Source organism: Juglans microcarpa x Juglans regia, chromosome 8S (genome assembly GCF_004785595.1).
Source record: "Juglans microcarpa x Juglans regia isolate MS1-56 chromosome 8S, Jm3101_v1.0, whole genome shotgun sequence".
Taxonomy (NCBI): domain Eukaryota; kingdom Viridiplantae; phylum Streptophyta; class Magnoliopsida; order Fagales; family Juglandaceae; genus Juglans; species Juglans microcarpa x Juglans regia.
Genome location: NC_054609.1, coordinates 8,006,092 through 8,022,439, shown reverse-complemented (window position 1 = coordinate 8,022,439; position 16,348 = coordinate 8,006,092). Strand labels below are relative to the sequence as shown.

At 37.8% G+C, this 16,348-nt stretch overlaps 1 protein-coding gene and 1 long non-coding RNA gene across 3 annotated transcripts; one reads left to right on the top strand and one right to left on the bottom strand.

Annotated features, from left to right (window-relative positions):
• Positions 1–382: 382 nt before the first annotated feature.
• LOC121244868 (protein ESSENTIAL FOR POTEXVIRUS ACCUMULATION 1-like) lies at positions 383–16,303 on the top strand. 2 transcript variants are annotated; one of them, XM_041143097.1, is made up of 10 exons: positions 383–619; positions 6,591–6,679; positions 6,855–7,748; positions 7,828–7,939; positions 8,032–8,220; positions 8,713–9,498; positions 9,654–12,330; positions 14,972–15,165; positions 15,301–15,360; positions 15,719–16,303. In XM_041143097.1, exons 1-10 carry the CDS (start codon positions 547–549, stop codon positions 16,102–16,104), a joined length of 5,460 nt encoding a protein of 1,819 aa, XP_040999031.1. In that variant the 5' UTR covers positions 383–546; the 3' UTR covers positions 16,105–16,303. The 2 variants fall into 2 exon arrangements, with proteins under 2 accessions (XP_040999031.1, XP_040999030.1); XM_041143096.1 differs by having other exon boundaries at positions 9,606–12,330.
• On the bottom strand, positions 15,042–15,363 carry LOC121244871. Its single transcript, XR_005936502.1, has 2 exons — positions 15,238–15,363; positions 15,042–15,190 (listed from the first exon to the last, which is right to left on the bottom strand). It is a non-coding gene; the product is annotated as an uncharacterized LOC121244871 (long non-coding RNA).
• Positions 16,304–16,348: the final 45 nt, after the last annotated feature.

Sequence of the window (16,348 nt, the reverse complement as noted above, 5' to 3'; positions counted from 1 at the left end):
GTTTGTTTTAATAATTATTCTCAATTTAATTTAATTCATTTTATCTTATTTAATTATTATAATTTTTTTAATTTTAAAATAAAAAAATATTAAGAAAAATATTATAATAATTTTTTATTTAATTTTTAATTTTATTCTCAAATTAAAATAACTAGTCTTTAAATTTATGAATTTCAGAACGGAGGAGTGGAATACACGCCCTTTCACAGAGCGTGAGAATTAAAAAAAATTGGAACTGTCACCGAGTGGTGTTAGTCAGTTTATTAAAAAAAAAAAAAAGAAAAAAAAAAAGTAGGGTTAGTCAAGTTCAGGAACGACACATGACGTCTGTTCCACTAACGTGAGCTACTAAGATACATGCCCTTAACCTACACCCCCTCCTCCCGTTCTCCCCCTCGCAAGACGCTCTCTTTATTTCTCTCACCTCCTCGTTCAAACGCGCAATCAAAAGCGAAAAGCGAAAGGGTTTTCTTCGTCTCTCTCTCACACACACTCGCACTCGCACTCGCACTCGCACTCTCTCCCTGCAACTGTGTTCAATCATCCATGGCCGACCGCAACGACTCCGATTCCCGCCGCCATCTCTCTGTCGCGCCGCCTCCCCAGCAGATCTCCAAAGGTAATTTCCATTTATCGATTCTCCGGAGCCTCCCCCATTCTCCTTCAAGATTTATTCGCCCTTTTGGTCTCCTAGCTTTATTCTTTTAGGAGACTCGAGACGTTTTTTTTCCTTTATTGTTCGGAGTGTACCTCGGTCGGTGTTGATGTGATACATTTCATGCATTTGAGCTTGGTATTTTTGTGTGATTTTTGTGCTCAGGGTTTTGGTTTATACTGGGCAGTACATTTCTTTGTTCTCGTTTTTCATTTGGTAACTCCCAGTTTAGTTCCCTGGAGCAAGGAGGGAAATAATTCCGTTTTGAAATGGATCATGATATATGCTTTAGCTAAAATATTGTAATTTTTTTTTTTTACAATGTTAAAAAAGCTGTTTATTTGGCATTCCTGTTAGTAATCTTCTGCTCGTTTGGTTATTTATACTCGCTGCTACACGGTCCCTTTCTTCTTATAAGTCGCTGGGGATTAGTGACCCAGCGGCTGCATTGAAACAGCATTTTAACTCAAACACTGGATTTATATCTCAATTTTTCTCCAAACTTGGTATGATGTATATGATGAGATGGCTTGTTGCTTGGGAGCTTGGCACGGCAAGCTATTAACGGGACATAACCTGGTTCCTATAGATCAGCACAAGTTCTAGGAAAAAGTTCCTTAATTTTCTTTCATGTGTATAGAAGATTTTTAATTTGGCTTTTGTTTGTTGCCATAAGTAGACTATCATTTTGGTTCATTATATTTTAGTTTTTTGTTCGTATCAGGCAAGTTCTTGCAGTACTACATATAAAAAAAAAGAAAAGAAAGAATCATGTACTTTTAGATATCCCATATTGCAGCCTCTCAATCGGCTTAGTTACCACTTTTCTATTTGGAATAGTAGTTATAGTGAAGTTTGATTAATCTGGGAAACAAGTTATAATAAAGAGACATAGTGAGGTTAAGGAGAATTGGTAATGCAACTTGCTTGGGAGTTGGGATCTTGAAAAACAAATACAAGACTTATTCCTAGGTAGATGAAGGAGGCAGAAGTGGGATTACTTTTTTTTCTTGGCATATAAATGGGATTACTTATTCCTAACTACGTATGTATATGGGTTGTGGCCAATGTGGAGGCCTTATCATTAGAGCCTATGCTTTTTTATTTTTAAAATAGGAAGATTTTATTGATAAGGACAATGGGCATAGCCAGAGTACATGGGGTACATGCATTAAAGAGCACCTAATTCAGACATAGCAGCAAATTCAAGGAAATTATGGAAGCGTAGAGCATTCCCAATGGCTTACCTAACTTTCTATCTAAATAGCTGACCAAAACACCTTTTATCTATTTTAGCTAATGATTTTTTAATGTAGTATACCCATTCGTTCCCTATATCATTTAAATATATATATTTTTATTTGTTTTAAATATTTATTGTGACTTTCATTAAATATATAATATTCCTAGATTTTTCAATATTTTCTATGTTCTCTCGTATATTAATGTGATTGCAATATCTCTCCATTGTCAACATGAAAAAAAAAATATCGAAAAAAAAATTGAAAAGAAAATAAAAAATAAAAAAAACTCACCATATTTTTTGTGAGCGTTTTACCATTTTTTCATGTTTTACCAAGTTTTTATCATGAATTTTTTTCTCTTTATTAGAATACAATATTTAATATTCTAGTAATATTATATGTTTTCCATGTTTTATATATGATAGTGTAAATGTGATAAGTATAAAGAGAGGGAAAATAAAAGAAATATTACATAGATGAATAGTGCATGCCAAATATAGAGAAGCACTTTAGCTCATATGTATTTTGCATTTACTTTGCATAATCTAATGGAGAGCTTATTTGACATGTTAGGCATTTTGCATACAAATGCAAAATGGCTAAGCTCTTGTGAGTGCTCTTAATCCATTGAAATCTGTAACAATTTCCCAATGAAACAAAGTATTGAGAAGAAACTATTAAGTTTGTCCATTGTCCGTTCATGATCTTCAAGGCTTCTATCAGTCCTTTTCCTTCAAATACACCATAATAAGCAACTAAGCATATGGCAGCCATCTTCCATTTTGCTACAATTTGGGGGTTGACATATAAAGCTCTCCAATTTAACCTTTCAAGCATAACCCATGCTAACCCAACTCTTCCAAAGAAGTCATTCCACAGGGGTTTTGGCAATGAAATAGCAGGTGGTCTTTTGGTTCTCCACTTTTTTTTACACGTGCAATCTCCAGTCAACCGCAATGACTTTTATGCGATAGAAAAAGGTTTTTTGATCGTTTTGCGTGCCTATTGTAATGTCCTACAAATCCACAAAGAGTCATTAATTTGTTGTAGAATCTTGGAGCAAACATATCTTGTTCAGGAGGCAAGCAATTGACTTTAACTACTGGTAGACTTTTCCACTTTGAGGGTTGAAGAGAAGAAGGGATTGGAAGGCTGTGGACATTGATATAGTTTCACAATGAGAACATAGTTGATATCTTAACAATGAAGTTTGAGATTCTTTTTATGTGTATTTTTGAAGTCACAAAGTAAAACTTTTCTGGAAGTTCCTAAACATGTGTAGATGTGGCGATATTACTAGTCATTTGGTATTGTAACCTAGTTTTTTGTAAGTTTTCTGTATCAAGAAAATGTCATGGTTGGATGTTCTAGTGATTTGGATTTGTGGTTTAACTTTTTATTAAGATTTAATTCATGTAAGTGGGGCTTCTGTACCAGCCTTTTTGTTTGGGGTTGATTGGATCTAGTGGCAAGTGTAAATTTTTTTTTTGATAAGTAAGAAGAATTTATTAATCCACATAACTAGGCATGACCCAAGTACATAGGAAGTATAGAGATGAACCTAATTACAAGCTAAGCGCTGTGAAAAACAGCATAAAAGTCATTAAAACTAATCCTATTCAATACAATAGCCGAAGCCTAAAGTAACAATGTATGAAAGAAAAAGTCTTGAACCCTCCCATCAAACGTTCTCTATTATCAAAACAGTGACCATTCCTCTCGTTCCAAGTACACCAAATTAAACATAGAGGCACCATCTTCCAAACAGATTTGATGATTGCCCCGAATTCCTCTCCAACGTGACAATAAATCTACCACCCTCCTAGGCATTACCCATGCAATACCAAGCCTAGTAAACATTTCTTCCCATAAAGTCTTAATCACATCACAATGAAGAAGAAGATGATCCACTGATTCTCCATTTCTTTTACACATAAAACACCAATCCATTATAAAAGACCGCGCTTTCGCAGCTTATCAATAGTTAATATTTTCCCATGGGAGGCTAGCTAGCCAAAGAAAGCGATATTGAGAGGAACATTACTCCTTCAAATGCTCTTCCAAGGGAAAACAATGGAGAATGGGTTGGCACATAACCTTATAAAAGGATATGAGCGAGACGTTCTTGTTCCCCTAATGATTCCAAAGCAGCCTATCCTCTCCCCTCCAGCCTTTAAATTCAGTGCATATAATGCATTGTAAAATTCAGTAATATTCCCCACCTCCCAATCCTGGATAGCTCTAATAAACCTCATAGACCATTGAAGAGAACCAGAAGAAATGTCCATGTTATTGGCCACTGAAGCACCCTTATCCAGCTCTGTAATGCCCCAATGGAAGGCCCAAACCACATGACCTATATTCCAGATGGACTAGTCAATGATACAATTGAACCTCTATTGGAACCTTATGAAGAGCAAAAACTTCTCATTCCCAAGTAATGTGAGATTCTATACACCACCTACCCTTATCATATGAGGTATCACAATCTACCCCCCGTAAATTTCTGACGTCTTACTCGGGCCAGTCCGTCGTAGGTGGGATGGTTCAAGTCCCATATTTCTGGTTGGGATAGGCTCTGATACCATTTGTAACGCCTCAATGAAAGACCCAAACTACATGACCTATACTCCAAATGGACTAGTCAATGATACAGTTGGAGCTCTATTGGAACCTTATAAAGAGCAAGAACTTCTCATTCCCAAGCAATGTGGGATCCCATACACCACCTGCCCTTATTCTTATCATATGGGGTATCACAATGCAATCCTATAAAGAGAAGGGAAAGCATTCTTCAAGGCAACATCACCACACCAAACATTTATTTATTGAATCCGATGTGAAAGGAAATGTTTCTTGATATCCTAGTGGAATTGTCATAAGAAAACTCCTGTTTATTGAAACTTTTGACACAAAAAGTGCTGGCTTGGTGAATTGTTAACTAATTTATTATAGTAATTTTTGAGTTTGTTAGTAATTTAGTTCCAGTCCCATTTGTAGGCTACAATTCTATGGTAACTGGCTTAAGAGATGTTACAAATACGCTGAAAACTTTTTTCTTCATTGGGAAGTTTTTAAAGCCACTAAGAAAGATTTGTGTGATTTTATTGATACCTGGCTTCCCTTTTATACTAAAGTCATGCATGGTGGGTCATTATTTAGTATATATCCAATGAAGTGTTTCATGTGGAAGAATATGATGGAGGAAAAAATAGAAAATAAATTATACTTGGTGACTAATACTGGACATCTGAGTGAATTGCTAAGTACGTAGCTTGTTTTATGGTTCAGACTCTTAAGGCCGTGCTTGGTTTACTAGAATTTTCCAAGATTTTTTCCAAATCAAACCAAACCTCTTGGCAGGTTTGGGGGTGAGACAAAACACAAAATTCTCATTTCATCTCATCTCATCATTACACTTTTTTCAAATTTCCATACAAAATATAATAAACAATTCAATTTTTCAAATGCCAATTCAACTTTTTCAAATCCCAAAACAATAATAATATTAAAAAATAATATTTTAAATTTTCATCTAAAACAAAAAATTCTTATCTCACCCCCAAAATCTCAAAAATTCTATTTCAAATTTTCAACTGTTCATCTTTTCATTACTCAAACACAAAAATCAATACAACTTTTACAAACTTCAAAATAAAAAATAATCTTAAAAAATATATTTAAACAACTTTTCCACTTTATCTATCCACCTTGACAAACTCCAATACAATACTTATTTTAAAAATATTTCAAATCAAAATTTTTTCTCCTCTTTCCCAAAACCTAATCTTAAACAAATTCTCAAAATTAAATATTTCCAACATTTTGTATAACCAAGCACGGCCTAAGGAACATGGCCTTTTGAGTTCCTGATTGAACTACTACAATCTTCCCGTGTATCTATGGGTCAAATGAATGTCTCGGGTGCCAGGAGGTTGTGAAGGACCTTTTCTGAAGTGCTGTACATTGATGATTATTACTTAAGAGAACCATCAAATAGTTATAAACTGGAGTTTGACTGAACCCTTGTATATGCTTCACCAGGTCACGGAGCAATCATCATGTTCCTGGACTGTCATTTTGCCACTATTGTGAGCATTAAAATCAGACAATCTGGTTTCATTGAATAACCTGAGTATATTTAACTAGTTTAAGTAGTTGTAGTGTGTACAAGTTTCTATGAGGTTGAATGATGTAATCATGTGGCAAGCTTTTTCAAAAATAATATACTGCTTTGGAAGATAAAATATATTTTGATTTCTTTTGCATTTTATTCATTCATCAAGGTGATTCCCCCCCCCCCCCCCCCCCCCCCCCCCCCCCCCCCCCCCCCCCCCCAAAAAAAAAAAAAAAAAAAAGGGGAAAGGGAAACCCTTCCATCCAAAAAGAGAAGTTGTTTGCAGCATCTTTTCTTCTATTTGGTGCTTTATCTCGTGTCGCATTTCTGATTAATGCCTTAAATTGATTCAACCAAAAAAAAAAAAAAATGTATGGCTTACTCTTGTTTTATAATGAGAGTGACCCTTCTATTGTTTATGTTCAAATATGAGTCGTCGAATAAGGTTTCCCATCTCTCAAAACTTCTGTTGCTGGAAATCGTAATGTTTACCAATTCAGACTTGGTTGATATTTTACTTCTATTTTCACTAGATTTCAATATTATCATTGATACAGTTGATTGATCTTTGCAGATGTTCAAGTGTCTGAAAGTACCATTCCACTTTCACCACAGTGGCTTCTGCCAAAGCCAGGGGAGAGTAAGCCTGGAATAGGAAATCTGGTGTGTTGTTGTTACATTTTGACTATATTTTTGCGTAGTCCTTTCACATGTGCATATTTCCACAGAGAAAGTAATTTGTTTTATTTTCAGTTTCTGGGATGCTGTTATCAGCATGTTTCCCATCTTTTTTCCTTCATGTTTTATTATTGCTTCAGCTGTTTTATTTTTCATTCAGGAAAACCATTTCAATCTGAGTCCAGCTTATGGCAATCGCTCAGATATTGTGGAATCCTCTAGAAATGGTGACGAGATCCATGAAAGCCATAAGAAAAAGGATGTTTTCAGGCCATCTTTGGTTGATATGGAAATTGGTCGTCATGACCGTTGGCGTGATGAAGAAAGAGACACTAATTCCTCCATCCGCAAAGACCGTTGGAGGGATGGAGACAGAGACCTTTGTGACATTCGCAAAACAGATCGTAGGATGGACAATTTGTCCTCTAGATACCTTGGAGAATTGCGTCGTGTTCCATCCGATCGGTGGTCTGACTCAAGTAATAGGGATACTATTTATGAACAACGGCGCGAGAGCAAGTGGAACACACGCTGGGGGCCAGATGATAAGGAAACTGAAGGTTTGCGTGAGAAGTGGATAGACTCTGGCAAAGATGGTGATATGCATCTTGATAAAGGGTTGTCTCAAGGAAACAATGATAGGGATGGGGATCATTATAGGCCATGGAGATCTAGCTCCTTGCAAAGCCGAGGACGAGGAGAGCCTCCTCTTCACCAAACAGTAACACCTGGCAAACAAGTTCCTACATTTTCTTATGGCCGTGGGCGTGGGGAAAGTACACCTCCAACCTTTTCTGTAGTACGTGGAAGGGGAAGCTATGGTGGCGGTTCTATGAACACACATTCTCTAGGAGGTGGGGTAGGTAAGGTTGAGACTGGCCATGGGGAACCTTACCGTTTGAGATATAGTAGGACAAAGTTGCTTGATCTCTTCCGAATGATTGATATGATTTCATATAAGAAGTTGGTTGATGGGTTTGTGCATGTTCCTTATCTTACACAAGATGAACCATTAGAGCCCTTGGCACTTCATGCACCGAATTCTGAGGAAATGGTAATTTTTCTTTAATGAATGGCTTTGTAGAATGTTATTGGTATGCTCAGCAGTTGATTTTATATGTCTGGTTGAATAGGCTGTTCTGAAGGAAATTGACAAAGGCGATATAGTGAGCAGTGGCGCACCGCAGATATCTAAAGACGGAAGGATCTCAACAGATTTTACACAGTCAAGACGAACCAAACTAGGTAGTGCTTATTACCAAGATGTATTCAAATGTTAATTTATGCATACTTTGGGAAAAGGGTTAACATTTTTTCGAATTGTATTGTCTTAGCAGGCTCTAAGGAAGATTTTCATGCGTTGGACAATTATGGAGATGAAAGTGCTGATGATTCAAGAGGTGTTTCTGTGGATATTTCAGAAGGCTCTTCATTTGAGAGGCACACACACTATCATGAGTCCAACTTTACAATGGAAACCCTGCAGGATCATAAGTCATGCTCGGATAACAAGTTTAAAGCTGAAGGTATGGATTCTTGAAAGGTGTTTTCATTGATTATGCCAAAATCAGAGTTAAAGAAAAGCCACTTTTCCATTTGGTTGGATTTTTATAATGCTAGATAGCCTTGTCAAAAATTGTTCTGCTTGATCATAATTTTATGTACTTAAATAATCTTAGCTGCCAATTGCATCTTTAAATTTAGTTGTCCATTCACCTGGAAAAGAATTGTGGAATAAATATGTATTATTTAATTTGGTTTGATTCTTGATGTAGGTCAATTGGGTTTGTTTTGTTTTGTTTTTGTTGTTCGATTGTTTTTATTTTTATTACTTTCGGATTTCTATTTCGTGGTGGTCCTGGAAGTTTTGTTTCTACTTTTATGTGTCATTGTGTGTGGATTTTTGATCCTTGTTTCCCCCATCTTTTAGATGGTACACTCGGTACCTGCATCTCATAAGCATGGAAACACGCTTTCCATCTATTGTTAAGCTGTTCCTTTGTATTTTCTATCTGCAGCTTTCAGAGATGGTGATTCTTATGGCAAGGCCGAGGTACTTATTCATAGGGAATCAAACCTCCCAGGAAATACTTCTGTTCCTGCCACTACATGGCGAGTCCCTTTGCAGGTACAACGTTCACATAATGCTTTGCATGATTTGAGAGAGATTACAAGTGATGGCAGGTCAAGGTCCTCTGACCTGGGATGGTCAGATCCACCCAAGGAACAACTAAATAATGAATGGGAAAATACATTGGCTAACCCGTCTGAAATGAAAGACGAAACCAAGTGGCAAACCAGTGAGGATCCTGTTCTTCAGAGGCAGACATCTGGAGTTATGGACAGGGAACAGGAAGCCAGGAAAGGTCTGAAACCTTCTCCAGAGGAGTTAATTCTTTATTATAAAGATCCCCAAGGAAGACTCCAAGGTCCTTTTAGTGGGAGTGACATAATTTCATGGTTTGAGAGTGGGTATTTTGGTTTAGATTTGCTGGTCTGCCCAAGTCCAAATGACTTGCCTTGGTCAACACTTGGTGATGTGATGCCCCATTTACGAGCCAAAGCTGGGCCGCCACCTGGATTTACTGTACCTAAACAGAATGAATTTGTAGATGCATCTAGCAAGCCAAACTTCGGTAGCTTTGGGAAGCTTCATACTGGCTTAACTGAGATAGATATTTTGAGGAACGAATCCAGGCATAGACATGGTTCGATGACAGAAGCTGAGAATAGATTTTTGGAGTCACTGATGTCTGGTAGTAATATGAGCAGTTCACCACTGGATAAGTTTGCTTCTTCTGAAGGTTGGTTTTGTCTTTTGTCCTTCTAAATATATTTTTAGATTGAAAATTGTATTAATTATTACCAGACATCACCTTAAGCCACTTTGATGATTATGAGTATTTTGTAGGTATGCAAGGATATATCGGAACTAACTCTATTATAACACCTCCGTCAGGAGTAGATAGTGGAAACAACCTTTACCTGCTGGCAAAGAGAATGGCTCTTGAACGGCAGAGGTCCTTACCTAATCCTTATCCATATTGGCCTGGAAGAGATGCTACATCCTTGGTTTCAGAGTCTGGTATTGTCCCAGACTCTACAACACCACAGTCAAAGGTTCTATCTTCCATAAATGACAATCCTTGTCAGCCTCTAAATTATCAACATGCTGACTTGTCCCTCAAAGGCATATCTGGCCGTTCATCCTCTGGTGTAAATGGTGGCCTCTCTGGTTGGCCAAACTTTAATGTTCAAGGTGGAACAGATCTACTACAGAATAAAATTGACTTCCATCACGAGCAGAGTTTCCAACAACAGAGGCTGCTATCACAAAACCAGCCGTCTTTAACAAACCCAGTTACTCAAGCGTCAGACAATCCATCTAGTATTTTAACACCTGAAAAGTTACTTTCGTCCGGCTTAGCACAAGATCCACAATTATTAAGTGTGCTTCAACAACAGTATTTGTTACAGTTACATTCGCAGGCACCAGTTCAATCACAGCAGATGTCATTGTTTGATAAACTCCTGCTTTTTAAGCAGCAACAGAAACAGGAGGAGCAGCAACACTTATTACGGCAACAACAGTTGCTTTCTCAAGTGCTGTCGGAGCATCAGCCCCACCAGCATTTTGGTGATCCATCTTTTGGACAGTTACAGGCAGCTGCAATACCAACAGGGAATGCATCTGTAGAACCTTGTCTTCAGCCATCGCAAGAAATGTATCAAATTGGTTCACAGGTGCCAATTCCCATCGTGAAAGATAAGCACAATACTAACTTTGTGAAATTGCCTCCGCAAACTAATCAAGATGCCAATAATAGTGTAACTTCTGAAGCTTCTTTGCATCTACCTCATCAATTATTTGGGAACATCAGCAATCAAAAAACTTGGGGTGCTACCGTTCCAGAACAAATTGATGATACCCATCAGAAAGAATCATTGCTGACATCACCTATCCTTCAAAGTCCCCATTTGGGTGAGATGATGAGCAGACCAGTTGAACCGCCACAGCATGTGCAGAAATCTACCCCTGATTCTGAATTCCATGCTCCTAGAGCTGTGGGGCAAAAATCAGAAGACAGTTTAGGGGTTGATAGAAATGTCATGGTTGTGACCTCTGAAATTAATTCAGAGTCCGTGCCTGTCTCTGTTGCTGTGTCATCTGCAGGAACTTGTGAGAGTGAGGTTTCTGTACCTGAGCATGCTGATGGTGTCAAGGTTCAGCCTTGTGTCTTTCTTGAAGAACAGCATGTTGAAAGGCAAAGGGGCAATATTGAGCCCTCTAAGGTGGCAGAAATTAAGAATGTTGAAGTACGCGAGCAAAGAAAAGCTTCTGAGAAGAAGACTAAGAAGCAAAAGTCTTCCAAATCACACTCCTCTTCTGAACAGGCAAAAGAAGTACTCAAGGATTCATCTGTAATGCAATTTATCCAATCTGCAATTGAAAGTCAGAATGTTGAGACAGATGTTGGAGCTAGAGATGGTCCATATGGAACGTCTCCTCAGAAGACAAGGGATGAGAGAGTCAGTAAATCTAGGATCTCTACTATTGAACATGTGGAGTCCCAACAAGTTCAAGGCTCTGTACCTGCTGGAGCTTTTGTTGATGAAATTGAAACTTTTGAAGCCAATAGTGACTTGGGAGTTCTTGGATCAGTATCAATGCAGATTAGCCAAACAAATACTGGACAACGAGCTTGGAAACCTGCTCCTGGCTTCAAGCCTAAGTCATTATTGGAAATTCAACAGGAAGAACAGAGGAAAGCACAGACAGAACTGGTGGTGTCTGAGATCACCAGTTCTGTCAACTCCATGAGTTTGTCGACTCCTTGGGTGGGAGTTGTGACAAATCCAGACTCAAAAATGTATAGGGAAACTCGCAGAGATGCAGGGACTACTAAGTCAAGTGTGGGGAAACCTGAAGCTTCTGCGATCCTAAAGAGAGAGAAGAGCCATTTACATGACCTTTTGGCAGAAGAAGTATTGGCAAAGTCTAGTGAAAGAGATGTAGATGTTCCTGACGCAGTATCTAGTCTGGCTACCCCACAAGTTTTGACTGCCCATTCAGATTCCATAGATGATTATAACTTTATTGAGGCTAAAGACACTAAAAAGAGTCGGAAAAAATCAGCCAAAGCTAAGGGTGCTGGAGCTAAGGTTTCAGTATCCCTTGCTTCTGCTGATGTTTCCATTAGTTCAAGTCCCATTGAGAGAGGGAAAATCTCTCGTCAGATACAGCAGGAGAAGGAGGTGTTGCCTGCAATCCCATCAGGGCCTTCCCTAGGAGACTACGTTCTTTGGAAGGGAGAGTCAGCTAACCCTTCCCCTTCTCCGGCATGGTCTGCTGACTCTGGGAAGCTTCCTAAACCTACATCTTTAAGGGACATCCTGAAGGAGCAGGAGAAAAAGATCTCTTCCACCCAAAATTCAAACCAGATTCCAACTTCTCAGAAATCCCAGCCTACTTTGGCTACCCGCACCAATGGGCCTTCATGGTCACTTTCTGCATCTTCTCCTGCTAAGGCTGCATCTCCAATCCAGATCAATTCTCATCCGTCTCAATCAAAATATAAAGGAGATGATGACCTATTCTGGGGCCCAATTGATCAATCAAAGCATGAAACCAAGCAGTATGTTTTGCATTTCTCTCTATCATTATGTTATTGAGTTTCTCGTTTTTGTCTATTTCATGTTGCTTTGTGTTGGAAAATTTTGCTTTGATAAGTAAGAAATTATTATTAAAGAGTGCAAAAGGCTCAACCCAAGTACACAGGATGTATATAAGAGAGATCTATCTAGGAGAAAAAGATACAAGAAAATCATGAAAGTTTAGTCTATTAAAGTCTAGAAGTTGTCCAAAGGAGTTTATAGTCTTTTTTTTTTTTTTTGGGGAGAGAAAGCTAAGCACCTCTAACGCTCATTTGTGGTCCTTAAAGATTCCATTTTTTTCGCATTCCAAATAAACCTGTAAGGCTAGTTGGGACCATTTTCCACACTTTTGTAATTTGCAGCCCTTTCTAAAATGGGGTCCAGAATTTTGCTAGGCATGACCCAAGCCAAGTCAATCCGCAAAGCATCAATTTCGCATGACCCAAGCCAAGTCACTCCACAAAGCATATGCAATCTCGCAACGGAGTAAAAGATAGGACACATGCAGCACGAATCAATAACATCAATTTCTTTTCCGTAATTTACACATTGAGAATCCTTTTTAAAGTCGGTTTCCAAGAAAAATGCAGCTTTCAAAGGAACCTTAGTTTGCTAAATATCTTCCAAGAAAAGGGTTTGTTATGTTGAGGAATGAGGATATTATTGAGATAATGAAAACATAGAATATGCCTCTGTTGGAAGGGGCTCAAATAATCTTTTCTTCGCCTCTTCTCAGTCTAGTGGAGTACAACAGATTAAAAAATTCACTAAAGGCATCCACCCCCAATCTGGAGCTTTTCTAATGAAGCTTACATTTTCTTATTGGGGGTGGCGCCATTAGTATGCTACTATCTTTTTTTGTTTATCTTATAACATTTTGTGACTGTTGTGGGCTATAGCATTTATTAAACAGCTGCGAAGTTTATATAGAGAAGCTTGTTTTCACACCAAAAAACTGATGGCTGTGTATTCTATTGGCTAGTTCCCTAATCTTTGTATTTTTGTTTGTTGCTTTCCAATTTCCTCGTATAACATTATTTTAGATATTTATAAGTTGTAATTGTAATTGAAAGATGTTTTATATAACCTATTTAGTTCAATATGACAATACCCTAGAAACTTTTGCTTGGTAAGTTTGTGGTGACATTCCCTGGGGTCTATAAAGCATTGAAGTTTCTCAGGTGAAAAAAGTCTTTTGGGCCTCTGTTTTGACATTCCACTAGCAGACCATATTTTCGGTTTTAGTATATGGTCAAAATCTGTTATCTTTTCGTATTTTTGAAGACCAGGCTTGGGAAATATAGTTGTCTGCCAGTACTGGTGATTGGTTGTGTAGAGATGAGGGGCCCAACATACTCTGGTGGGTTTAGGATATGTTTGGCAACCCAAAACCCCCCCAATGTCAAATATGACCTTTCAGTCAAAGATGTTTTCATTCTCTAACATACAAACATCTACATATGCATATTATCAAAACAGCCTCGTGCATATCATCAAAATATTTTCTGGGTAAACATTTTCATCTCTTGGCCTGTTTGGAAAGGAGGGAAAAAGTGGTTAATGGAAAATGGTGACTGGGTTAATGGGAAAAACATGTGCATGAGGTGGAAAATGACTTGCCCCTCTCCAGGACAGTAAGTCGTTTACCACCCCTTGCTTTATGCTTTTTCTTCACCCACGCAATAGAATATATTGTTTTTTGCTCAAATAAAAAAGAAAGAATTTTTTGCTGAAGGATTTTATTATTGACAATAATCGTGAAGATCGTCAGATTTGATGTTATCTCCCCCTCACATGCTCTCTCTCTCTCTCTCTCTCTCCATTCCTTCACTCTGCATTTACAACGAATCAAAATTTTGTTATTATTGCAAATAAAGTAATCTTAAAAATTATTAGATTGATTTTTTTATTTTTTTTTAGAGTATACTAATATTATGAATTAAAATTATAAATATATGAAGTCATATAAATAGTCATGGTTTCAATGCAACCAAACATCAGAAATTATTTTCCGTATTGTTTTCAAGGTGTCAACCAAAAATCGGAAAATCAGTAATTCTTCCTGAAATTTATTTATCTGAACACATTTTCTTATCTATGATTTCCTTGTATCACTGGATACTTATGCTTAGGTGTCACTCTTATATGTGTTCCGTGTACTTAGGCTATGCCTATCTATATCTCAATAAAATTATGGTTTATTGATAAAAAAATAAATAAAAAGTTCCGGGAGAGGGGAAATGGTCAGTAGAAACATTTCTGTCATTATTATGGGTCTAGTCAGAGATAATCAATTTGTGAAGCCAAGCAATGTTGGACTAAATCTTCATATGGACTAACTACTACAAATATATACGGATAGAGATTGGTGGAGCATTGGCTTGAAATACTAACCCGTGCTGCATTTTGATGGACACCACTGCCTTAATCTTCATATATGCTGCACTGAGACTTAAGTTTGCATTTTCACTACTGCTACTGTTATTTACATATACCAAGTTCAGAAAAAATCTTTCATATTATCGATGTACTTGTCATTTTATCTTCCACATTATCCATGTATCCACGGAGATTTAATTGTAGTGGTTGAAAAGTGGAGGTTCGTTGTTTTCCTGTAAGCAGGGCAGATTTCCCTCATCTTGCAAGCCAGGGCAATAGGGCAATGAAAAGCACTTCTGTCAAAGGTGGTTCATCTGGATCATTGAGCCGACAAAAGTCAGTTGGTGGCAGACCTGCTGATAGATCTCTTTCATCCTCACCTGCCTCTGCCCAGGCTTCCTCAAAAGGGAAAAGAGACGTCATGACCAATCATTCAGGTAAGCCGCTGTTGGATTTGTGATCCTTTCACTATGTATATTATCAATTTGCATGTCCTCTTTAAATTGAACCTTCCCCCCCCCCAAAAAAAACTTCTTTTGCCTGAAATGCTTTTTTTATTTTTTTTCTTGCAGAAGCAACAGACTTCAGAGATTGGTGCCAGAGTGAGTGTCTCAGGCTTGTTGGAACAGAAGGTAAATTTGATTAGACTCAGATTTCCCAGAAATTTTATCTGTAAGTAGTTCAAATATATGAAATTTGAGGCTTGGCTACCAAAAAAAACGAAGAAAAAAGAGGCTAGCTGTAAAGTAATCTTTTGCAATTTTCTGTTAGCCAAGAAAGAAAAACAAAAATTAGAGGAAAAAAAATACCAGACATCTTGCTGAATACAAGGTCCAGTGCCCCATTTATTGCCCGGAATATGATTACAGTAGTTTTGTTCCTCATGCCATGTCTCGCTGGTTAGAAAATTTGCTAGCATTACAGCTCAGAAGTCAATTGATCTTGTGGTTTTTGCCTGATGAAATGCAATTGTCCTTTCATCCTTGCTAGATACAAGTTTCCTTGAATTTTGCTTGAAGCAGTCCAGATCAGAGGCTGAGATGCTTCTGATAGAGAACCTCGGATCATTTGATCCCAATCATGAGTTCATTGACAAATTCCTCAACTACATGGAGTTGTTACCAGCAGATGTCCTTGAAATTGCCTTTCAAAGTCGGAACAAGCGGGTCACTGGATTCATCGCAAGAGATGTGAATTCTGGCAATGCAGGTGTTGGGGACATCGATCGAGATACCACAATTGGCCCTGATGGGTCCTCAAAAGGGGGAGGAAAGAAGAAAGGGAAAAAAGGAAAGAAGGTTAGCCCTACGGTTTTGGGATTTAATGTTGTCAGTAACCGGATCATGATGGGTGAGATCCAGACGGTTGAAGATTAGGTCAGTTTTTGGAGCCAGTTGTAAATACATTTTGGCTTTTAACTGGTTGTAAATGGTTTTTGCTTTAGGATTTTGTTTCCTTCATAGTGCTCTTCAGCAGTACTCTTATTAGTATCTGCTCAAGCGTTTTTGTCTCAGCCTGAGAGAGGTGTAATCCCATCATCAACGTAACCTTAGTCTGTCTTCTTTTGTTCCTTCAGCTTTTAGTCCTTTATTTTTGTGGACACCTATTTGACAGTTGTCA

What these genes read in the sequence shown, in the direction of transcription:
- LOC121244868 (XM_041143096.1), top strand. Translation starts at nt 547, where the DNA reads ATGGCCGACCGCAACGACTCCGATTCCCGCCGCCATCTCTCTGTCGCG. An exon ending in GTCAAGACGAACCAAACTAG is followed by an intron (nt 7,940 to 8,031) that starts GTAGTGCTTATT and finishes TTGTCTTAGCAG; the next exon opens with GCTCTAAGGAAGATTTTCAT. An exon ending in TCAAAGCATGAAACCAAGCA is followed by an intron (nt 12,331 to 14,971) that starts GTATGTTTTGCA and finishes TCCTGTAAGCAG; the next exon opens with GGCAGATTTCCCTCATCTTG.